The sequence below is a fragment of the Eucalyptus grandis genome, chromosome 2 (genome assembly GCF_016545825.1).
Source record: "Eucalyptus grandis isolate ANBG69807.140 chromosome 2, ASM1654582v1, whole genome shotgun sequence".
Classification (NCBI taxonomy): Eukaryota; Viridiplantae; Streptophyta; class Magnoliopsida; order Myrtales; family Myrtaceae; genus Eucalyptus; species Eucalyptus grandis.
In genome coordinates, this window is record NC_052613.1 from 4,820,299 (window position 1) to 4,845,764 (window position 25,466).

The 25,466-nt window shown below is 39.7% G+C and overlaps 1 protein-coding gene and 3 pseudogenes across 1 annotated transcript; all 4 read left to right on the forward strand.

The window, feature by feature from the left end:
* LOC120286255 lies at positions 1-826 on the forward strand (annotated as a pseudogene).
* A 5,164-nt stretch (positions 827-5,990) lies between these two features.
* Positions 5,991-11,067, forward strand: LOC104418966 (LRR receptor-like serine/threonine-protein kinase FEI 2). The gene is given in 14 exon segments (XM_010030457.3): positions 5,991-6,354; positions 6,666-6,798; positions 6,901-6,972; positions 7,057-7,128; positions 7,226-7,297; positions 7,447-7,518; positions 7,618-7,689; positions 8,233-8,339; positions 8,453-8,601; positions 8,603-8,627; positions 8,708-9,040; positions 9,214-9,465; positions 10,282-10,415; positions 10,526-11,067. Coding segments are annotated over 14 exon segments (1,800 nt in total). The 5' UTR covers positions 5,991-6,272; the 3' UTR covers positions 10,751-11,067.
* A 3,615-nt stretch (positions 11,068-14,682) lies between these two features.
* On the forward strand, positions 14,683-15,593 carry LOC120290281 (annotated as a pseudogene).
* Positions 15,594-18,394: 2,801 nt separating this feature from the next.
* LOC104434322 lies at positions 18,395-19,157 on the forward strand (annotated as a pseudogene).
* The last annotated feature ends 6,309 nt before the right edge of the window (positions 19,158-25,466 follow it).

Consider the following 25,466-nt stretch of genomic DNA (forward strand, 5'->3'; position numbering starts at 1 on the left):
CTCGATGGGGACGGCGCCGGCGACGCGGCTTATTTCCGGTGGCTCGACGCTCAGCCCATAGGGTCGGTCCTGTACGTCTCTCTCGGAAGCTTCCTCTCGGTCTCTGATGCTCAGATGGAGGAGATGGCGGCCGGGGTGCGGGACAGCGGCGTGCGGTTCCTGTGGGTGGCGCGCGGGAGACGTCGCCGGTTGGGGGCGCCCGCGAGGAGGGCGCGAGCCTGGTGGTGCCCTGGTGCGAGCAGCTGAAGGTGCTGTGCCACCCTTCGGTGGGCGGGTTCTGGACGCACTGCGGGTGGAATTCCACGCTGGAGGCCATCTACGCCGGGGTCCCCATGCTGACGTGTCCCTTGCTCATGGACCAAGTCCCCAACAGCAAGCAGGTCGCGGAGGACTGGAAGATTGGGTTGAGGGTTAAGAAAGGAAGACGGCAGCGGCGGCGGCGGCGAGAATTTAGTCACCCGGCAAGAGATTGCACGGCTCGTGAGGAAGCTGATGGATGCCGAAAGTGGCGAGGGAGAGAGATGAGGAAGAGAGCAAGAGAGCTAAGGAGGCATGTCGACGGCCGCCGCGAGAGGTGGGTCGTCGGATCGGAATCTGGATGCCTTCATCGGAGATATTTCGAGGCCGAATGAATCCATCTGAGTAATTGGTGCGGTGGGTTTAAGTCCGCTTTGTATTTCCAAAGAAACATTTCATTTTGTTCAAGAGAAAAGTTTGAATGAAAGGTATTGTAATGCTCCTTGAATTTAGTCGACAGATAGGGTTCATTTTGTTCAAGAGAAAAGTTTGAACGAAAGGTATCGTAATGCTCATTGGATTTAGTCAACAGATGGGGGCGAAAAGTCTTATTAAACCTATTGCATTTTTGCTAATTTAATTCTAAATTTTTCCATTTTGCTAATTGAGTTTTAAATCTTTTAACATTTTACCAATTGAGGTCACCAGCCAATTTTGATGCGGACTTCACTACGTATTCCGCCCTACCCTGCAAACATACCAAGCTCAAGAAATTCATCACTGTCACATGATATTGCTAGTACGAGTACCTAGAGGGGGGTGAATAGGTTTATAAAAATTTTCTTGAAAATTTCACAATACTTAGACAGGATGAAGGATTAAAAAATCAATCGTAAGACCGAGTAAAGGAAAAAGAGAGGGTGAACACGCGGTTTATAGTGGTTCGGCTTGATGCAAGCCTACGTCCACTCTTCGCACCGACCCGATTGGTGGATTCCACTATGAACAAAGAGATGTTACGAGTGTTGATCTTCCTTGATTTCTCGATGTAGATGATCTACTACACTCGCTCAAGGTATCACCAAGTATAGACACTCTCGTGTATACAATTTCGCTCAAACCGTATCGACTAACAATCAAGGTTCTTCGGACTCTGGAATTTTTCTATCAATCACACACTTAAATCAACTAGAACGTCTTCCTTTATACTCCTTTATGCCTTCATAGCCGTTGGCACTTACCAAAGGAATTCCTCCAATCTACCGTTGGACGGAATCAATTAAGAAGATCATTCGAGCTATTTAAGGAATCGATGATAGCCCATCAATCTGTTCGCCCATACAATCGGGATCTTGGTTTCCAAGAATAGAACATTCCAAGAATGTTTCGTCAAACATTGGATCTTCAATTGATCTTAGATAAGAATCAAAGAATCCGAAATGATTATCCAACCAATGGATCTTTTCGGAGGATAGGATCGAATCTTCAACCATATACTTAGGCTTCGGATTTCCTTCGTCACCGGGATTAGAAAGACATCGGTGAGAATAGACTTGAGTCTTGAGTCTTGAGTCTTGAGTCTTGAGTCTTGAGTTTACAAAGTCTTGAGACTTTAAACGGCGTCGACATCCAGACCCCAGGCGATAGAAATGTTTTGTCGCCTTCAAAATATTCTGGAAAGATTTCTCCAACATCACCATCGATTAGCCGAAAGCTCTCTACAAGAACGCTCTTCTCATCCGGCCTTGCTTTATTGCTGTCCTCCGCTACAGCTCTATAGATGTGGCGTATGATCTTTTTGTGCCACGATGAGATGTACTCCTTGTATTGCAAAACTCATTTGAAATGTTCACAGATGATATTCCAATCCATTGGGAAGGTCTTTGTGAGCATTGAGCCAGGCCATTTCTGGATGAGATCCTTCCCCTATTCAATGGTCTCTTGCTCAGTTTCAGAGCCCAGCCCTTTAAGGAATCTATTTATCATCTCACTTATGCCTTTATCTTGCTTTATGCTTTACTTTTAACCAACCGGTATATGCATGTTTTGAATAGTTTATGTTAAACATTTCAACCTTTCTTTTAGAGTTAATGAAATTCACAAATATAAATAGCCTTTTATTTGTTTGGATTAACTTTTTGCTCTTTATCGCTTGACAATTCACTTTTATTAATTGTTGAAACTCTTGAATCATTGCCAACCTCGTGTATGGACGGTTAAGATCATCCAAGATCATATAAAACTATATATATGGGTGATATTGCCCGTGTCGAATATTTTTTACACAAGTAATTATGAAATGAAAACTCTCATCTACTAATGAAATGTATTCGTTTACCAATGTTAAAAATTAGATATGTGCATTACCACTTAAACCATGCACGTACAATGATTCTTTTTAACCATCCTTCACCATGCCTTGTAGGTATATATTATTGCGTATGAATAAATAGCCTATTTCTCACTTGAACTGCTTATATCTACTGGCGGATAACAATCTTGTTGTTACTCTCTCATAACAGTCTCGTTGCACAAGAATTCTTGCATTTTTCCATTGGTGCATGCTTTCTTGATTCAAATTAAAGGTGGTTAGTTTCAAGTTCCGTATAGGTTTCATTTGAAATTTACTCGTCGGAATAGGTTTTCTAATTTTTGAAATCTAGAACCTACCTTTCATAGGTTCCAGGGTTTACCCCAGTTCCACATGTACTTTTAATTAAATAATCGCAATGAATCATTACCTTTGATGACCATGATTTGTTATAATTTACTTATAATAACTCATATTTACACTCGTGGAGATTACTAAATATTAACAAAGTAAAAGCCTCATTTATGGATACTAATGGAAAATAGAAACTCATACTAGTAGTTTCAAATTACGCACTTATTATTGGATACCATGGAATATCACAGGATTATGTGAAGACGTAGAACAAGAAAAAACAGAAAGACTTATTCCAAGTTGGGAACTTGGAACTCGCTCATTAGAATAGATTCCCCAATTTCCAAAACCTGGAACTTATCTAACATATTCTAGAACCTTGAACTGGTCTGATTACTAGGTTTTCAATTCTACCCTATAGCCATGTATACCCCTAGTTCAAATGACAAACATTTGATGTTGTAATTATGATGGATATACTGAGTGGAAAGAAGCTGGTAGAGATAGTTGGGGCGGAGCTCGAGAGAAGGAAGTGAAAGCAGAATGAGAGGAGTGATTTGATGGATGAAATAATGCAAAATGCAAATCGAGAATGGGAACAAGCTGAGTGATGATGAGGTCGTTGATACTATTGTGATGCTCATTAGTGGAGGCTTTGAATCGTGACTTTGCATCATTATAAAATAACTCCCTGTCAAACTTTGATGCTCATGAGGTTAATGATCATTGATTTGAGAATTACATGTTTAATATAGACTTTTCTCGCTATGTATATATATGTTAGAGAATGTCAATTAGACTCACGGCCTGTGGAGCTAAACTTGATTATACAAAATACTTGAGTAATTTGCACTTGACTCAAAATCAAATTAGTCGATTCCAAGTATTTGGTGATCGAACCCGAGCTTTTCGTGAGTAGCTTGACTCAATTTTGCCCCTATAAATAGCACAAAGTATTAACCATGGAAAAGCACTCCATCTTTTGATCAATTTTGGTGGTGTTGCGATAAGGGTTGCAATTGGACCCTTTTTGACCCAAGAATTGTCTAGACTAGCCAAACTGATGTACTTTTAGTTGATTTTGAGCAATTGGTCCAATTCTTGATTTAAGGGACTTGGAACAAACATTAGGCTTGTTTGATTTCTGATTCCACGAGAAGAATCAAGCAAGCACCTAACTGCTTGTTTCCCTTTTGAAGACACAAATTTGTGTTTGCACCCACAAAGATTTGAACCATAATTCCTATTATGCTCTCACAATTATAAATCGAGAGCAACTATTATGTTTAAAATGTACAATCATGAATGTTATGATGAACTTTTTGATTTCTTTAAGAAATAAGACCATCCAATTCGGGATTGATTGCTCTTTTGAACCAGCTGATTTGACTTTTAGGTGGGAACCGACCCTCCCACGGGAAAATTGCAACTTAAGCAATGGTCCCAATTCAAGGTGAAATGAAAGGGTAAAAAAAGAAAAAGAAAAAGAAAAAAACAGTTCGCTCTTACCATCCGGCATTGTTGTGACTTATGATCTTCGTCTGTCTGTACGGTATCAAAATCCTGCGCACATGTTCCGGCTTTTTAGACCTGACAAAGTTTTTTCTTTTAAAGTTTTTATTTTTAGAAAAAGCAAAGTAAACCTTTCGAAAGTGACTCATCTATTGCCGAAAATAATACTTGGTATATATATATATTTATTTTAAAATTAGTAGAAGATTAGGTCAAAGCAATATCCAGATTCCAGAGTCCCAAGAACAAAATCATCCATTTTGGATTTATTTTGAAATTAAAAGAAACAATGAGAAACCACTTTTTCAGCTTACTTATGAGATAAAATAATAAAAGCATAGCATTGGTGAATGCGATTGGCAAGTTCATTTGCATCTTTTTAGTCTTTTCATCGTTACTTGAATGCTTTTAATGTGATTTTTTAATATATTGATTATTAAAAATGGATGAAAACATATCAATTCATAATAATTTGGAGCTAGTAGTGCTGTTTCGATCAATTTAGTTGTGTCTTAGCAAGATTATCTTGTTTTTAAAACCGCGGGCTTATTTCCTACTAAGATTTGCTAGTTTTCGTGCTTGAGTTCAAGTTTAGTTCAAGTTATGAGTAAAACTTATTGTTTGATGACGTTAAGTTAGGTCGAGCATCGAGATTAGAATGTTTTAATCAAGTTGAGCTCGAGCTTACTAAAAATTCTTTAGAGTATAATTTGGAGCCTCAAATATTCGAATCAAGCTGAATCGAGCCGGAGTACTGAACCACGTCGACCATCCCCCAACTGATTTTAGCTCTAATCGCCTCTTGGATGACGTGAAGTTGACGTAAGGTCAACAACATAATTGCCGTACTTTCTTAAAGGGGGCTAATAATAACTCACTCCTCAAGATATTATTATTTATTAAACATGGCAGTAGCATGTTAACTAACATTCTGGATTCTATTCAAATAAAAAAAACTAACATTCGGGATACGTATCAAATTTACTCAAAAAATAAAATCTAATAATTAAAAAGAATGTTTTTTTAATGATTGAGAGACCGTTGGAGATTATCCTTCGAAGATCACATGATCCTCCGGTTCTTGATAGCACCAATGGAGCCTTGCCACAAGCCGCTATTTAGACGTAAATTCTCGGGACTTGCCTAGTAGGACCCCACTTAAGTTGCGAGCATTCAAAGATTCGAACTTGTTCTTTCGGCGATGAGGTAGTGAAGCCTAACTATCACGACTACTTACGGGTGGGTTATAACCTGAAGAAAAGTTGATGCATTAAAAATGGCATAGTGAATCATTAGTGATTTTGGTATAATTATATAATAGCACGAAACAAAAGCTTTAAAAAAAAACTAATTTTCTTCTCTTCTCTTTATCTCTTTTTTAAAATTCGTCATGGGGCAGTCGATGCAACGGCTACCCGCTTCTGCGCGACAGTCGATGCAAACTTTCAAATATTTTCTGTCTTCTCTCTCGCTGCTGCTGCTGCTGCGTGGCCAGTACCAGTGCTCATAAAAAGAGGAGGGAAACATTCAAGAAAACCTGTCTCTCCTCTGTCTCTGTCTCTCTCTTCTTTCTCTCACTTCGTGCTTTAGGTTTCAATTATTAAAGTTTTTCCCCACATTGTAATCCTCCTCCATCATCGCCCCTCCCACTCCACCTCCCTCCTCCTATCATGGCAGTTTGAAATCTCCCCCTCCTCTCTCTCTCTCTCTCTCTCTCTCTCTCTCTCTGTGGAAAGCAAGACAGAGAAAAGAGGAAAGGAAAAGAAGGGGACCCTTTTCCAACAACACTCCACAGGGCCGCCGAGGCTTCTCGGATAAGAGAGAGATCCTCCTCCATTTTCTCTACCAAGAAACGCGGATGGGGCTCCTCATTTGTCTCTTCTCAGCGGCGTTCGCGGCGGTGCTCGTCGGCGACGGCGCTCTCGCTCTGACTCAGGATGGTACGGCTCCGTTTTTGCTCTGAGGTTCCGTTCTTGGGCTTCTTTTCTTGGTTTTCTTGTTTCCCCTTGGTTTCCCCCTGAGCTGGGTAAAGCGGAAGGAAAAGGGGGAGAAGCTTGTGATTCCAGGTTCTCTTTGGGGGTCTGTATGGAGGGGAATATTCAAGATTCTTTCTTTTTCCCGTTTTCATCTTGCATTGTCCACTTTTGCCGTGAATCTTGAGCGGCCAAGACATTGACTTGTTGGTGCTTTTGGCGTTTTTATGCAACGGGTTAGGTGCGAGAACACGTTTACAGTCTCTTTGGATTTCCAGGTGTTACGTTGTTGGAATTCAAGGCCGCTCTGAACGACACCCAGAACTTGCTCAGCAACTGGCAAGCGACCGATCAATCTCCCTGCAAATGGACCGGCATATCTTGCCATCCGGACGAGAGAGTCCGCGCCATGTACTTTGCATCAGTCGTCTTGTTAACTTGCGTAGTTGAATCCGAGTTCTTGAATTCTCGCTTTCTAAGTCTAATGTGTGTTTTTGAATCCGGGCATTTCAGAAATCTTCCTTACAAGCAATTAGGAGGGATTATATCTCCCAGCATTGGCAAGCTCAGCAGACTGCAAAGACTGTGAGTTTGATAGAGCCCATTGTCTCTAAAGAGCCGAAGAAATAGTAATAATTCAAACCACTGAAATATGTTATTTTGTGACAGAGCACTTCACTCGAATAGCCTTCATGGTACCATTCCAAGTGAGATTGCCAACTGTGTAGAACTTAGAGCATTGTAAGCGCAACATGTCTTTTTCTGAGTTGTGAAGTTTCACAGTTCCTTGCATACTTCACCCTGCTATGATTGATGCTTCTGTCATTTCATTATTTAGGTACTTGCGAGCTAATTATCTTCAAGGAGGCATTCCGTCGGCCATTGGGAACCTCTCGTCTCTCAGCATCCTGTAAACTTTCTGTCTCTTGTTGGTTATTCTATTTTGGTCTATTTCTGCCATTTTGAGGAGGCATGACGAGTTTGATTCACTCCTCAACCGCGTACATGCTAAATTCATTAATATCCAAATATTGTTCTGACCGTAAGATTTGGGTGTAGGGATTTATCAAGCAATTCTCTCAAGGGAGCCATACCTTCCTCTCTTGGACGTCTCACACGACTTCAAAGCTTGTACGTTCATTCATAATGACTGTGCAACTTCCTCGAGTTTCCAATTGCAATTCTCACGCTGGTAATTCTAACTGGTGCTTAATGCCAATTGATTTTCAGGAACTTGTCAACCAACTTCTTCTCAGGTGAAATCCCTGATGTTGGAGTCCTTAGCACTTTTAAACGCAGTTCGTAAGTAACTAGACTAGAGTCTCAGACAAGCTAATTATCGTTCATTTGAGAAGTATTGTCTTTTAAGCAAGCACATGCAGTTACCAAGTCAAAATAATCTCTTATACCCTCTTCTGCAATGATGGGTCAAGTACCTCACACTGTTTGCAATAAAGGAAATGAATGAGTGGGCAATAATGTACTTGAAATTAGCGGCAATGAACATTGTGTGAATAAGATTCAGGGTAATTTCTTTGAATGGAGGTGTGTTCTGCAGCTCAACTAGGATGGAAATTAGTGGCGTTTATTATGCATGGTAATGGAGATGCTTTTCTGTTCTATCCAAGCAATGGAAATTGAGTTAACTGCGGATTTTTACAATGTGGTTTCACCTCACATAATTACCATCACTAAATATGGTGGACATGAAAATTATAGATACAAATGCAGATATATGCCCTTGATACTCAGTGCTCTGCCTGGGTTGACCTTGGTCAGCCATTTATAAGCTTTAGACTCCATCCATTGAAACACGGTTCTCAAACTGTGCTTTATCTTTTGCAGATTTACTGGAAATTTAGATCTTTGTGGCCAACAAGTGCAGAAGCAATGTCGAACCTCAATGGGATTTCCTGCGGTGCTGCCACATGCTGAGAGTGATGAAGCATCCGGTAACATTCATAGAGTGATTAATAGCACTTTAGGAGGAAGAGATATGTTACTTCCATAAGAATATGTTAATACTGCAAGGTATTAATGCGTAACTTACTTGGTTTAATTGCAGCCCCTGCTAAGCGATCTTCGCATTACATCAAAGGAGTTTTGATTGGTGCCATGTCCATGATGGGTCTTGCACTTGTCATGCTCTTGGCTTTCCTATGGGTTTGTTTGCTAACAAAGAAGGAAAGGGCAGCAAAGAGATATAAAGAAGTCAAAAAAACAAGTCGAACCAGAAGCAAGTGAGATCTGATATCTTGAAATTCGATGTATGCCATTTCTATGTAACTTCTTGCTGTACTAAAACGTCCTTCTTCTACAGGCACGAAGCTTATTACTTTCCATGGAGATCTTCCATATCCCTCGTGCGAACTAATAGAGAAGCTCGAGTCTCTTGAAGAAGAGGATGTGGTGGGATCCGGAGGATTTGGCATTGTGTACAGAATGGTAATGAATGATTGTGGGACATTTGCTGTTAAAAGGATTGACAGAAATCGCGAAGGATCTGATCAAGGATTTGAAAGGGAGTTAGAGATACTGGGCAGCATCAAGCACATAAATCTAGTGAACCTGCGTGGATACTGCAGGCTCCCTGCAACAAAGCTTCTCATCTATGATTATTTAGCCATGGGAAGCTTAGATGATCTCTTGCATGGTATGTGTCATTTCCTAGACCTCAAAACTTAATCACTGTCTTCTCCAAGCCATATTCAGAAGCAATTAGGCGGTGAAGGGTGCATTTTTAGCTATTCTTCAGGATTTATGTTGTTTGTCCTTTTTGTCAATTGATTTGTCTCCTCTCCGTCCCTCTAATTTTTTCTGTTCCAGTGCACGGGGAAGCGCGACCCTTGAACTGGAGTTCTCGACTGAAAATTGCTTTAGGTTCAGCTCGAGGGCTTGCATATCTGCACCATGACTGCTGTCCTAAGATCGTGCATCGTGATATAAAGTCCAGCAACATTCTTTTAGATGAAAACTTGGAGCCCCATGTCTCTGATTTTGGACTTGCCAAGCTTCTGGTAGATGAAGAAGCACATGTTACAACTGTAGTTGCTGGCACTTTTGGTTATCTTGCGCCTGGTTAGTGTCTCTGCTTCTTTTTCCTCCTTTCAAATAACTAAAGAACTTATTAGTTCAGCCTTTTTTTCTATGGCGCAGATGATACGCACTTTAGTATGTATCTTATCATGCATCTTTTTCCACATTGACATCAGACATGAAATGCCGGACTGTGGAAATTGGCACTACCTAAATGGCATTATTTCCATGGTTATATCAAGCAATTGTATATATCTTCTGTATCTTTTGTTGCATGCTTCAGTGATTTTCTGCCAAGTTGGCCTAAACTGGACTTTGTCCAGTAATAACTTTTAGATGACAACATGACAGTGCCCCTAATTATTCTGGTAGTTTGGTGATGCCTTTATTTGTCAACTAATTCTCCTTGAATGGTTTAATTGGAATGCTTACAAGATCTTCTGAACACACCTTGCTGAGTTAGTTCTCATACAACGGACATGGGATGAGCAAGTATATGATTCTTCTAGTAATAAATGCTCACATTGACATAGCATGGGATGAAGTGATTGTTGTACGGTAAGGCCCATTGAAAATGAATTGTGGCTAAGTTCCTGCTGATTTAGTCCCATGACATTTTGTTTCATAATTAGCAGTAGAATCCTGCATATTGTTAACTCTTGTTTGTGCTATTGCTTGCTTAGCTTTATTTTGCTTTCTGAATTTAGGCTGTCACTATCAGCTGGAAAGCGGAATCTTAAAGTGCATGTAAAAGTAAAATTATGTGATAATTTGATCGTCAAGGTTTTCTAGTTATATATGCTTAGCGCTTCTTTTGACAAACTCTCACCAGTTAGGTTGTGATCATTTGGCAAGCAGAGTATCTTCAAAGTGGAATAGCTACTGAGAAGTCAGACGTGTATAGCTTTGGAGTTCTGTTGTTGGAGATTGTAACTGGAAAGAGACCGACTGATCCATGTTTTGTGAAGAAAGGCTTGAATGTTGTTGGATGGGTGAGCTTTCTTGATACCTTCTTTGTCCAAAAACTCGAGAAAATGTTACTTCTTACTTCTGTGTTAACTGCAATTCATGTGTGTAGATAATAATGTGTTGTCATTTGCAGATGAACACCCTATTGAGAGAGAACAGGCTGGAAGATGTCTTGGATAAGAGATGCTCTGGTGCTGATGCTGAAACTGTAGAAGCAATTCTTGATATAGCTGCTAAATGTACTGATGCAATCCCAGATGAACGGCCATCAATGAACCAGGTGTTGCAGTTGCTCGAGCAAGAGGTTATGTCACCTTGCCCCAGCGACTTCTACGAGTCACAATCTGACTATTGTTGAATGAGGAGTCAGATGATTGTCGCTTCTTGACATCATTATCATGCTAGAATGTAACAACTTGCTTGGAATGCTTTGCTGTCATCAATTTTCCCCTCTCTTTGGGGCCTGTAAATTATGTTCTTAGATGCCGTCTAGGGTATGATTCCTTGCAATGGTTGGCTTGGATGTACAATTTCTCTTTGTTTCCTCGAGGATATGGAAACAATATGGGAAGTCTGTCTAGCAGAAGGATTGCTGCCTTTCCAAAGGTAGCTTGATTCCTTCATCAATTTTGAAGGTTGACTTGCCCACACCAATTCTCATTGTTTGATTATTTATCGGTTGCAGCGTCCCTTTTGATGTTGATTGCTGATAAATTGAACATCTTTTGTACTACAATTGAGTGGCAAATATCTAACAATTGGCTCAAAATGACAGAAGTGGCTCAAAATGACAGAAGCCATCTTCCTCTCTGGTGATGTTGATTAACGGCAGAGTTGGCTTTTAGGGTAATTTGAAGCAGTGGAAAAGATATCAACGTTAATATGCTCTGCATCCTAAAGTCTCTGACCAAAGATTTCACTATTATATCACTTGAGCAGCACCAAACGAAAGCAATGTTTCTTTCTCTATGCCATTGCTGAAATAGTGACATTTCTAGCCTTTCCAGTTTCTCAGTGGCAGAAGCATGAAATTTATACTCTGTTGTATGGGTTCCGAATGATGTATATCAGAGGCTAACATGCATTTTCTGCCGAAGTAAATGTTAGCTGGTGACCTCTCACTAATAAGGTGATGGAAAAGACTGTTCATAAGAATTGTAGAAGATTTGGTCAAGTAAAAGTCAATTGAGATTCATCCGGGTTTTGAAAAACTTCCTTATTGATCTGGCATTGCTAATCTAACACTAGGAACTCATATTATTTTTTCCAAACATATTAATCAATGAAAAAACCAGCCTCCATCTGAATTCTCTCTAGTTTTATGTATGAAGGGGATCTTCATCTCCCTGATATAACTCAGAAAACCATTTCTGGGTCCATCCTTTATCTCAACCTTTGCGTAGGGAAAGGATGATAGACCATGCATTGAAAAAGGTCGGTGGAAAAGTAGCCATCAGAACCGGCTGAGTGGCATTGCTGAGGACACTTGTCAATTCGTTAATCATGGTCAGTGTGTCGTGATCATTGACATCCAGCTTACTTTGATATTTTTGCCTAATACTAAGCGTGGACATATTTAATTGGAGAGATAAATTGGGCCTCAAAAGATTTGAGTTGAAGACCTCCGGCTCTGATACCATGTGAATAGAAGAGAAGAAATTGTTATTTTCATAATTACGGATTACATCAATATATATAGTGAGCATTATTGTTCACTAACAATGAAAAAGACTAAACTATCCTTCAATAGAAGAAGACTAAACTACCCTTCAACAACGCAAAAACACATGATCAAGTAGCTATTGTGTTAAGAACTTTTGGTTAGGCATTCTAATAAATTAATGGACTCAACAGGAGTTTGAGAAATGACAAAAAAGAGTGAAACAAGCATAGGCAATAACACTAAGTTTTGCCTTAATTGAGATGTGTGATTCTTATGTTGGACTTGACAAGCCCCAACCCATTTATGTGGCTTATCAAGTCTATTATTTAACATTTGACATGAGTTGAATTTAATTAAATATATCATGAGCCATATCTCATGTAGAATCCATATCCTAAATCTTGATGGACAGTTGAGATTTGATAGTCTTAGGGTTGGTCCCATCGCTCCCTCTATATAAGGTCTCTCTTTGGTGGAAAATGTTGGCATCCAATTATCAGGCTTCCGCTATTTTCCATAAAATTGCTAATAGGATCCTTTAACAAATGTAGCTTGGCTAGTTAGAAATGATATCATTCTGGCATCATTGTATGTGCCTATGCCCTATATTAAATCTCTAGGTAGTCCACAGCTAAAAGGCAATTCCTGATTGGCTTAAACATGTGGTTTGCCAATTGTGGGATAACATACCCACTACAACTGACCTGGTTTTCCCTGGTTTTAAACATAGATCCCTTCATTTATAGAGGTGAATGGTGAAGATTCGTATTGAAGGAAAGACACCTTCTCTCTCATTGGATCAATAATGACTTCCTTTGATTCGGGCACGCTATATTTATCAATTTGATCTCATGTTTATATGATTGAAAGATCCTATTATTATAACATCTTAAACCCTTAAGTGATTGTGAAAAACATGTTAATTTTGGCGAAAATGAGAGATCGAACAATAATATAGACATAAGAAAAATAAATAAATCGAATACCGGATTTACGTGATTCGGTCGTAAAAACCTATGTCCACAGAGAGAGCAGCAACGAATTTCACTATAGATCAAGCGATACGAGGAGATTATACACTCGAGTCACTTAAACACTCTCTCGGTGTTTCCCAAGCCCCAATTACACCTAATAATGCACGCAGTGTTTAGCTTCGAAATTTCTCAAGAAATAATCTCTCAATCTCACGAATGAATTACACGCTAATCTTACCACAAGATTTAATTGGCTTGAACACTAAATTTTCTTGGATGTAATTTACGAACAAGGATGACAAAGAAAAAAGTCCCTCCCAAACACTCGAAGATGAGACGATGCTTCAAGACCAATTCTTCATTGATCAACAACTACCCACGAACAAGCCTTAAGAAGAATAATATAATCCACCGCCAAAGAATTCCATGCACAAGGGAAGACGAATCAGCCAGGATTCGATCAACAGAAGTAAAAGGTTGGACTTTCCTTTTGCAGTTAACTTGTCGATTTCAACGAAAACATATCTTCATGTATTTTAAACAAAATTCAAGTCTAAGTCAAAGTTGGACTTTTCTATTTCAGCGGCCAAATTCTCCAACGCGGATTCGAATTTTGGGAAGTTGATCTTCAGATCTTCTTTGCTCGATTTTGAATGTTTGCAACATATCCAATTCTGAATATTTAGAATTTTGCATTGGGCTCAAATTCGAGATATATTTTAACACATTTTAATCTTAAAAACCCGAAACACGATTTAGTCCAACCTGATTGCTCGGGTTATTTGAACTTCGTCTCGAGTTAGGTCAAACACACTCTTGTAGCATTTCGGGTTGGGTTAGGTATCATAGAAAGCCCGCCCGACCCATTAACACCCCTACTTGGTAGCTAATGTATTGATTGATACATGCTTTCACATCCTTGTATGTGGTGGATTCAAGTTCTGTTTTTAAAATAAAATTCAATCAAATCCCATTTGTTGTAATGTTAATGCTCGAGCTCGGGAATGAGGTCGTTGACGCTCGGAAAAATTATTTGATATAACATGTGTATTCGTTGTATCACACAAATAGTGCATGTTACTTTTGAAATTTGTTGTTATTTGCCTCATCAATATATTTTTCAGTTCATTTTCAATATTGAGCCAAACATTGAGTTGTTATTTTTCTAAAAAAATGATTTTCTAGAAAATACTTTGTAGAATGTCACATCTCTCAGGAAACAAATCAAGCCAAAAGTTGTGCAATTTCCTCTCGGTAGATAGACCAAAGAAGCCAATTTGATGAGGAAAAAGCTGGGAGCCCTTTTTCCCGCTTTTTTTCTTCTTTTATTCTTATCTATTGAAAAGTCATCGACTGAAGGTGATAGGAGGTGGCTCCAGGTCAAACTTTGAGTTTTATTAGGTGGACAGTCAGCATCGATGCCTCATAAAAAATAGCAGCCACGGAAAATTCTAAAGTTTGAAGATTTCTCTTAGTAAGTTCCCTGGAATTTGCTGAAGTTTGAAAAAGAAAAAAAATTTCTAGTTGGACAAGCATTGCTAGCTTATAACTAGAGATTTGTTTTCCCTCAGGCATCATAACTGAGATACAGGCAGAATTCGGCAAGTCATCATGTGTACTTCCATTTTGTTCCGGCTTTGCTGAGGGAAAGGGATGACAAACTCTGCATTGAAAAAACTTGAGGGGAAAGTAACCTTTGTAACTAACGGTGCAAGTGGCATCGGTGAGGAAACGGCTCGCTGTTCCTCCAGTCATTGTGCAAAAGTCGTGATTGCCTACATCCAGGATGAAAAGGGCCTAGACCTCATGGAATCGATCGACTCCCACTGCTGCACCTACATTTGCTGCGATGTCGCAGATGAGCGATAGGTGATATCCTTAGTACAGTCGACCCTTCAATTGTATGGTAAGCTGGATATCATGTTCAGCAATGCAGGAGTGATAAATTCTGTCAAACAAGACATTCTTGATTTCGACATATCGGCCTTTGAGCGCCTTTTTTTTTTTTTTTGCCATTAATGTCAAAGGCATGGCCTCGTGTGTTAAGCACAGCGCCCGCGCAATGGTGGATAAGGACATAAAGGGAAGCATAATTTGCACAGCGAGCGTTGCTGCGACCATCGGGAGTGACGAGTTCATAGACTATACCATGTCTAAGCATGCGGTGCTGGGCTTGGTGAGGTCGGCAAGCAAGCAACTCGGAGCACTCGGTATACGCGTGAACTGCGTGTCGCCTGGAGGGATCGCAACGCCACTGGTCTGCAACAATCTTGGCAAGAGTAAAGAGGAAATCGAGAGAATCTTCGAGTCTAGTTCGAGCTTAAAAGGAGTTTTGAAAGCGAAGCACGTGGCTGATGCTGTGGTGTTTCTTGCTTCTGAAGATTCCGAATTCGTGAATGGCCACAACCTGGTCGTCGATGGAGGGTTTAACACGGTTTAGCTAGCGCTTGCAACAAAATAGGTTTTCGAGTTTATATTTTCAGCTTTGGCACAACGAAATAAAACTGTAACTCGGAGGAAGTTCTCATGATATGATGTTATAGGTTATAGGTGTTTCTAGCTATAGCTTCGTGCGACAAAGGGTCATGACTGAAATGAATTGCTCTTGGATGATCAAAAGTAAAATAATAACTTCATGTTTACCTACTATTTTACCATTTCTATGCGCAAGAGAGCAAATACTACTTGGAGATTTTTGTACTTCATAAAATGTTTGCTGAAACATCAGGTAGATCGACACAAGGAAAATATTCTTCAGGTACATCGATAACATGTCTCGAAACAACTCGAATCCACATGTTTGAATGCAGACCCGATGCATGCACACACTACCCGTCCTCTAGGGTAATGACCAGATGCTAGAGAACGGAAACCATATATTCAATATTCTCCCCTCCCTATCCCCCTAAATAAAAGTATATTATGAATTATACACCAGATAACATGCATAAATATCGAATATGGTTCACTTGTTAAGGCCGGTCTATCATATCATTTAAACTCCGTTCGTTTCAAGGAAGATAATTTCCAAGAAAACGTTTCTAGGATTTTTTGACATTTGTTTTATGGAAAAAGAATAGTCGGGGAAACGTATTCAGCTACTAGAAAAATACATTACTTTTATGCTACTATAAAAAAGACATTCAAAAGTAAGGAAAATATTTTCCACTTTTTAAAGTAAAAATCATTTTCTATAACTTATTCCACTTTACTTTCTTTCACCAAACACATTTTAATTTTATTTTAATGTTTTTTTTAAATTGAGTTTTTAATTTTTTTCCTTTTCATCCTTTCCTTCCTTTTCATCTTTGACCTTGGCAGTTGTCAGCCATTGCGGCAGCTATCCATCTTTGACTATCGTCTCTGTCCGATTAGATTTTTGTTTTCCTCCGGTCCTTCCATTTGTAGGAGGTCTCGATCTCTTAGGGCACACATGATAAAATTTATATTTCTCTGTTTCTCTATTTTCCGGAACAGGTTTGGAATAGAAATCTATTTGGTAACGTAATTTGATTTTTCTATTTCCGGAACAGATTTCTATTCTAGAAATAGATTTGAAGAAGAAATCAGAAACTAAAATTTTTAACTTCTCGTTTCTAAAATAGAAATTGAGAAATCAATTTCTTGCCAGAAATCAATTTCCGTTCTAGAAATTTTGTCATACACACTCTTACTCTCGTTACGCAATTTTGATTTCTAGTGTTGCTCTGTCCGCAATTATCAATGCGCTTTAGGGTTTTGCCCTAGGGGGCTTCCATGGTTTCCACCATGGCCAAGCTCTTCCTCTCGCTCTCTCATCCCGAGGAGAAAATATTGCACAGAAAAGGACAGAGAGGGAGAGTGCTTTGCTCTTTGCAATGCAAGAGGGACCTTCGAAAAGAGAGAGAGGAGTAGACATGTTGAGGCGTTTCATCTCTGGCGGGTGCGGTCAAATATGTTCACTGAATGAATTGTTTAAAAATGTACTGTCACCATTAGGATACCAATAATTTTTCGAACGGACTCGCATCGATAATGACATGGAGGGCCCGGTCTATGCAATAATTTCTCCTATGTTTAGTGCTCTCCATACTTTCACTGCTGCCGAAGGACAAGATATCTTTTAGGAATCTTGTGGACTTTTCTTTGCTTGTTTCTCACGTCCACTGTAGTAGCCTAAAGGGTTGTTTGTTTGTGTTTTTTTTGTTCCATGGAACATAATTTGTTCTTCTATTCCGGAGAACAAAAAAAGAATAAAACAAGTTTGTTTATATTTTTGTTCTCGGGCATAAATTTAGAACGTAGAAACAAAAACAAGAAAAAGTTATTTCTTATTCAGGAACACTTTCGAGAAATAATTTTTCTTTCTCTTTCTTTTTTTCTTCTTCTTTTTCTTTGGCTGGTCATCGGCCTCGGCCATGACCGGCGACCACGGCGAGGCCCAGCGCCGGCCCCTCGCCTTGGCTGGGCGAGCTTGAGCTCACCTAGATTTGGTGAGGCTGAGCTCACCCAGCCATCAGTGAGGCTCGGCCTCGTCGGGCCAGCACAAGGCGACACAAGTTGCTGCGGGCTGCAGCGACGGCGTCGACTTGGGCGGTGGAGAGTAGTAGCGTCGGGCAACAACGGCTTCACGGGGTTAAGGTGGAATGATGACGTTCGGGCATAGGCACTGGTGACGAGCCGAGGGTGAAGTCGTGGTGGTATTTGCAAGGGACAGGTTGTAGGCGGCGGCTCGGCGTTGGGTTGTAGGCGACGTGATTGCTGCGGCGAGGCGGACGTGGCGGTGCGCGCGCAGCGGTGCGACGTGGAGCACCGGCGAAGGGCGTTCGTGAAGGAGATGAACAACCCTTTTTTTTTTTTTTTTTTTTTTTTTCTTTTCCTTGTTGCAAACGTCCTCTCACGCGTTCTCTTCTTGCTGCACCCTCTGTTGACCCTTGTCGGTTGGTTGCCGGCCATGGCCGAGGCTAGCGATTGGCCAAAAGGAAGAAAAAGAAAAAAAAGAAAAAATAAAAAATAAAAAATAAAAAAGAAAAAAATTAAAAGAAATAAAAAAAATTATACAAGTTTACCAAACGTGTTTGTTCTTTTTCTATTTCAGGAATATAAATTTTGTACGAGTTACCAAATGGGTTCTTACTGGTCAAAAATTGTTCATTGGATTTTTGTTCTATTTCCTAGAATAATTTTTAAATAAAAATATTGCCAAACGCAGCGTAAAATTAGACTAGGATTTCTAGATTTCTATGCCAAGAATGGATCACCAATTTTCGACAGTAGCCTATTACGAGATTTTTGTTTTCCCACAGGCATGTCTCTGATCATTTCTCATTCCTTTTCGTTCTGGCTTTGCATACAAAAGGGATGACGAACTCTGCCTTGAAAAACACTCGAGGGGAAAGTAGCCATTGTAACTGGCAGTGCAAGCAGTATCGGCGAGGAAACGGCTCGCCGTTTCTCCAGTCATGGTGCAAAAGTCGTGATTGCTGACATCCAGGATGAAAAGGGCCGAGACCTCGTAGAATCAATCGGCTCCCGTTGCTGCACCTACATTCACTGCGATGTTGCGGATGAGCAACAGGTGATATACTTAGTACGCTTGACCCTTCAACTGTATGGTAAGCTTGACGTTATGTTCAGCAAAGCTGGAGTGTGCAGTTCTGTTGAACAAGACATTCTTGATTTCGACATGTTGACTTGCGAGCGCCTCTTCGCCGTAAATGCTAAAGGCATGCCTCGTGTGTGAAGCATGGTGCCCGTGCAATGTTGGATAAGGACATAAAGGGAAGCATAATTTGCACGGCGAGCGTTTTTGCGACCATCGGGACCGACAAGTACATAGATTATACCATGTCTAAGCATGCGGTGCTGGGCTTGATGAGGTCAGCTAGCAGGCAACTCGTAGCACATGGGATACGCGTGAACTTTGTGTCGCCAGCAGCAGTCGCGACACCAATGGTCCGCAACACCTTTGGCCGGAGCGAAGAGGAAATTGAGAGAATGTTCGAGCCGAGCTCGCGCTTAAAAGGGGTTTTGAAGGCAAAGCACTGGCTGATGCTGTGGTGTTCCTAGCTTCGGAATATTCCAAATTCGTGAATGGCCATAACCTGTTCGTCAATGGAGGGCTTAAGTTGACTCCTCCAGTAGAATAGGTTTGATGTTTCCATATATGCCATATTTGTTGGAATATAAGACGTGGAAACAACAGGATCTTGTAATTTATGTCAACGCAAAATCTCCAGAGAAATAAACGAGAAAAAAAAAGGATACAAAAAATTTACATGGTTCGGTCCGAGTATCGGTACATACGTGCGTAGAGAATTGACAAAGAAATAATCCATTATAATCGGAAAATCAGAATGTTGCGACCTACTCTTGGGGGGAGGGAATAGGTTTAAAGGTATTGTTTAAAGGACAGGCCTAAGGCCCATAATTAGGCATGGGCTTTCCCAAACCTATACCCCGCGTGACGTTGAGATATTTTCTATGAATTTTGCACAAAAAGAGTTGTCACTAGCCTATTGGGGTAGGCTAGAAACCAAGTGAAGCATGAAAGTGTGCCTCACTTTCTACGCAACCAGAGAATTTAGGGTCGGGGACTTAATTACACTAATTAACCAATTAGTGTCATTTCGGTATCTAATCTTGTTCATTTTAACAAAATGATTTTTGGTAGGCAGTTTAGATTAATTTTATACTTATCCACTATCATGTGAGGTGATCATACGAATGCACAATCATTAAAGTAATAATCATAACTATCAAGATTCTAATTGCAATAAAATTAAACACATGCAATCAAATATAATTAGATATACAAATTAAACATACAACATAATTAATATACGAGTACATAAAGGTCTAATTACGCTAAAATGACAATACATGGCAAGTCATAATCAAACCCCATCATTTTTGGATTTCCGAGATTTTTAATTTTAATATTTTTGGATTTTCGAAATTGTTTTTAAAAAAATATTAAAATTAAAAAAAATTGGATCGGACAAACCGGTCGGGTCCAACCCGACCTAGGTTTGGCCCGGTCGGCACGGATTGGGTCCAGTTAGGAGCAGGTGGGCCCGAATTGCAAGCCCAACCCAAGAGGTCCCCTCCTCTCTTTTTAAAAGAAACTAAACCTATAAGCCCACACTAAACAGCCCAAACCCACAAGCCCAAAAACCCATAAGCCCATATGCAAGAATAACCTAAATTTGGCCCGAATTGATTAAAAGAACATACCCGGTTTTGGGCCAAAACCCTACCCGACGGGGCTTTCGCCTGACTCGGCCAAGACCCGGTTCGCCTCACCTCTCTCCTACGTGTTGCAGCGGCGAAGAGGGATGGTCGAGATACCGAGCAGCGGTTGCAGTGTCGATGGTGGAGGCGAAGTAGCGGGTGGCAGAGGCGATGCAGTGGGCAGCGGCGGCGTCGGCTTGGGGCTCGGAGGGTGGCGGCTCAGACGACGACGAGTAGGAGGGCAGCGGCTCAGACAGCGACGGGCAGCGCCGCCGTTGCCCTCCTCCCCTCTGTTCCTTCTCCCTTTTTCTCCCTCTCCAAATTGGTCTCCTTCTCCTTTGTTTTGTTGTCCCTTTCTTCTTTTTCCTTTTTTTCTGACATTGCTGCTTTTCCTTTTCTTTTGGTGCAGGCTCCGCACGCGAAGACACTAGGAAGAAGACAAGTGGGGATGTGGGCTGGGCCAAGGGAGATGGCTTTGGCCATGCAGGGGGAAGAGAGGAGGGCGATGAGCCGGGCCAAAGCCAAATCTAGCTCAACCCGACCCCTAGGCCTTTTTTTTTTTTTTTTTGTGTTGTTGTTTCTTTTTTTCTCTTTTCTCTTTTTTTTTTTTCTATTTTTTTGTTTGTTTTTTTAGTGACTAATTTCAAATTTTGTACACGATTAAGTCCTAAATAAAATGACAAAATTTATGTGTCAACACAGAGTTAACAATCGCTCATACGCTCGAGTGTTTCCCAGACCTAGGTTTTACCCTAAACTCAAAGTATTTATAAATAAACAACTCACTTGGATATAAACTCACGGTACAAAATTACCGCGCATTTAAGTTCGAAACAAAAACGCGTGCGGCTCCTTGTAGCTTGATGTGTGCGGCTTCTTTTCTTTCGTAGCCGCTTCACACACGCCAAAGGGGAAATTCGTGTGCCCAAAGGTCAAATATTTGACCTAGGCCCACTAGCTCTATTTTCGGCTCCACGTGCAGAGAGATTTGCTTCCTTTCTTCTACGTGCAAGGGCTTCGGTGACTCTTGTAAGGCTGCAGCAACTTCGGGTTTGCATGACAGTATTTTTGTTTCTCTCAATTTCTGTTATTTTGTTTCCCGGAACAAAATATATATATATATATATATATATATATATATATAAATCCATTTGATAACGTCAAGTTATTTTTATTCCAAAATAGAAAAGTTAGCCCGAGAATGGATTTGAAGTAGAAATGAGAAATAAAAAAGTTGCATTTTGTTCTTAGGAACAATTTCTAGAAATAAGCCAATTTTATTTTTTATTTTTCTTTTGTTCCTCTTTCTTGCCATGGCCACCTCCAACCGCTTGGAGTCGTTGCCGGCCGCCACCGCCTAGCGGTCGGCGATTCGTAATTAAGAATAAAAAACGAATAAATATAAAAAATAAACTGTTTTGTACCAAACGCATTACTATTCTTTTTCTATTTCTAGAGTATAAATTTTGTGTAGTTATCAAACACCTTATTTTACTTAGAAATTATTCCTTGAAATAAAAGTATAAAATAATTATTTCTGAAAAAAGAAAAAACTCTTCCTTAACTAATAAGCGTTGTTATGTGCAACCTTCACACCAAAGGGAGATTCCTATTTTATTATTATAGGTGTGCCCGGAGTCAACAACTTTGACTTTGGTCCCCACGGTCTGATTTCCTTTTTCAAAGGAATTCGTAGCTGCAGAGGAGAAGAAAAAAACTTCCTTTTTTATTCCCTTTTTTTTTTATATCTTGTTTCTTCATTTGTCTTGCTTTGCTCGTCCCATAGAAAAAGTCCAAGAAAGAAAATTGTTACTTCTTTCTTCATCTGATTTCCAATCCTTAGAAGAAAAAACTTTATTAATAAATTCAGTTTAACTAATTGTTATTTGAATTCAAACTTGGGACATTAATTTAACATTTTGCTTCAGCACAAAGAAATGCCATTGTAACTTGGAGAATGTTTCTCGTGATGGAATGTTACTAGCACTTCTAGCTAAGCTTTCTCGCGACAAATGGTCATGGCTTTGTAAAAATTGGACATTAAATACTCTTCATTGGTCGCCAAACTAAACCAAGAAGTCCATGTTAACCAATTGCTGCACCATAGCACGTGGTCGGGAGTTTTCATCTCTTGATTGTTAAGAGAAATTTTAGATAAAGGGTTAATGACGGTAAATTTGAGACTTAAGTAAAAGTTGGTAAATTTTTTATAAAGTATAAAAAAAATTTAAGGTAGAATTGAAATTAGACTTAAATTTTGAAATTTTTTAAAAGATAAAAAAAAATTATGATAGAATTAGGAATAAACTTAAAATTTTAAAGTTTTTAGGGTATTAGGTGTAGAAAAATATGATGAAAGACTTTACATCCATCTAGAAATTATGTTTGTGGTGGTTGTTATTTTAGAAAACAACAAAGATACTCCTTCTCATACGGAGATGCATTAACACTTAAATTTTGGTGATTTGGTCATTCATTTATTACATAGAAAATGATGAATTAATTTTTAACTCATAAATAAAAATATTAGAAATAAATTGCATAATATATAATTTTGGGACCAACTCCGCCTGTGACACCGTTGATGCCCGCCACCCGTAGCTGCCCGCACCGAGTTCCTCCTCCTCCAACGAGCTTCTTCCTTGACTCCGTCCACGACACCAGGCCCGTTTGGTTGCTTTGGGGAAATGCCCTTAGGAGAATGCAAATACCTTTGAGATAAAAGGGTTTTCCGAAGTGTTAGACTGTTTGGTAAATTAAAACTGAAAAGTGCTTTAGGGAAATGCAAAACTGTTTGGTAAACTTGTATTTGAAAATCCATTTGGCGTGACCAAATTAAGTGTTTTATTTTTAGTATTTTTAAAATTGCAAAAAAGAAACAATGAGTATATAACATTTTTGCATTTTCATGTTGAGAGTAATATAAAAGATACATATTAGTAAATTTATTTAAAAATTATATTCAAAGAATTTGATTATAGATTAAATGCAAAGCTTAACTTTTAGCCTAAGGTTCTTTAGGTTTGTTTTTAACTTTGAATAAAACCAAGTTTCTCTCGTACAAATTTGACTAGAAAGAGTCATTTCATGATAGTAAACATGGGCATATATGTCCGGAAAAAAGAAATACGTTATACTTAGTATTACAAACAGCAGTTACAGAGTATAATTGGTGCTCAGCAAAACCTAACGCGTGAGGACAAAAGTATAGGAAATGGGCCCCTTGAACTTTTCGTGACATCTCAACACAACAAGATGCTTATACATTCGGGTCGCATAGGGGGAGGGTCTATGTTAACTCGAAAGAGATTGCATTTTAGTCATAGATATTCACTCTTGCAATACTCATCTTCCTTACCGGGCTTTGATAAGAAATCATCCAACTATCTTCCATCCGGGGGTTGATCTTAGTTCGGATGCTTTCATGTGTCGATCTTACAGTTCGGAAATTTTTATGCGTTACGACATTTTGTGCAGGATCTTAAAGTTCGGTTACTTTCATGTGTCGATCTTAAAGTTCGGAAATTTTCATACGTCATGACATTTTGTGCAGGAGTTACAAAGAATTTTAATGTATTGTGACCCGTTAAGACTTAGAGAATCCATCACCGGTGAACCATATAACCTCCCCCTCACCTCTTGTCACACACATTCATTAAATAATGGAACATCGGCTGACATACGGACGAACAAGCTTAGAAAGTGGTACCATTTCTCTATTGATTCTCTTTTGCCGTTTTCATAATTAGTGTACAGCATATATGAGAAAACCGAAATGCTACAAAGAAATTTCATTGTCGATTAATAAAAAAAGAAGAAGAAGAAGGGGACAATAGAAAACAGTTTTCTTTTCTCTATAGGCACTTCGCGGCTCTACATCATTACCAATTACCGTATTACAAAGCGGCGTCGAACGTCATGCTCGTTTGAGGCAACCACTCGCTCCCTTGGATGAACGACCCCACCATGAACTTCCCGGCCTTAGTCGCCGTGAGAGCTGGCTTATACCCGGCCCACGCGACCCATTGGGCCGTGCTCGGCCCCACCCCGCAGTTTTGGTACTCCCCGTAGAAGATCGTCCTCAGGGGATCCACGTCCTGTCTGTATTCACAACAGCAGGCGAACAGGATGGAAGAAAATGTCAAATTATTACAACAACAGGACAATCAACTTCAAAAGCTATAAGTGCTGGTCATGCATGAAAAAAGAAAGGCAGAAACTTGAAAGGTTCCCATTCTTGATCTAAGAATGTGCAAAGTGCAGTCCCTGCAATGTTAGGAGGCCATATAGCTCATGGTTTATCATTATAACGAGTAACCCAGAAAAGCATTCTAGATTTGGAGATGTTTAACGTTTAAATGAAAATGGAGACAGGGCAAACCGCATCTTCTGATCTAAGTGTGAATCTTCCATGAGTCCCATCACAAATAGGCTAAGCATGCATCCGCTTTAAGGAGTTTGGCTGCTTTAAGAGAATTTATCAACCTAGTTCTATGACATAATCATCATGACATAATCAGAGTTCATAAGCTGTTACCAAATTCCCTGTTATTTCTTCCTTGGATCTTATCTATCAATTCAATTGAAGAATGTCCAAGATGAACCTAACTTCCTTCACCACCTGAGAGTTCTGTTTATGTCTTGATGAAGACAACAGGAGACCCAATCAATGGCTTAAATGGAGACAACCCACTCGTTGGTTTGTACTCCACAACTAATTAGTCTAAACATAACTTGCCATCCCCAACATCCGTCATACTTCTCTGCGATAAGAATGGGCTAGTTCTACTTTGACAGCTCTAGACCGAGAGGTAGCAAATAAAGGCCAAAAAAACAAATGCGAATATCACAACCATGATAATCTGTTCCCAACATGTCCAAAGCAATGGTTAAAGTGGCTGTTTGCAATTGGAAGCATTTACATGAAAAGGTCAATCACAGCACTCATTATTTTGGAATTGTGTTAACGGATTCATGAGCTTCACCTTGCTGAGTGAAGAAACTAAATTCCTAGTTTCCACTGCTTCATCCACCATGTTAAGTAAAATAAAGAACGTATAACAGCGCCACAACAAGTGGATAATACAATCTTTGCAGGTAAATGGCTAATTTTGTATTGAGGTGGACAAAAAGGCATGACAGAGAATGTTTTAACAAAGAAGTCAATCTGAATGTACAACAACATTTATTGAGGAAACAAGCCGTATCCTCTTGGATGACTTAAA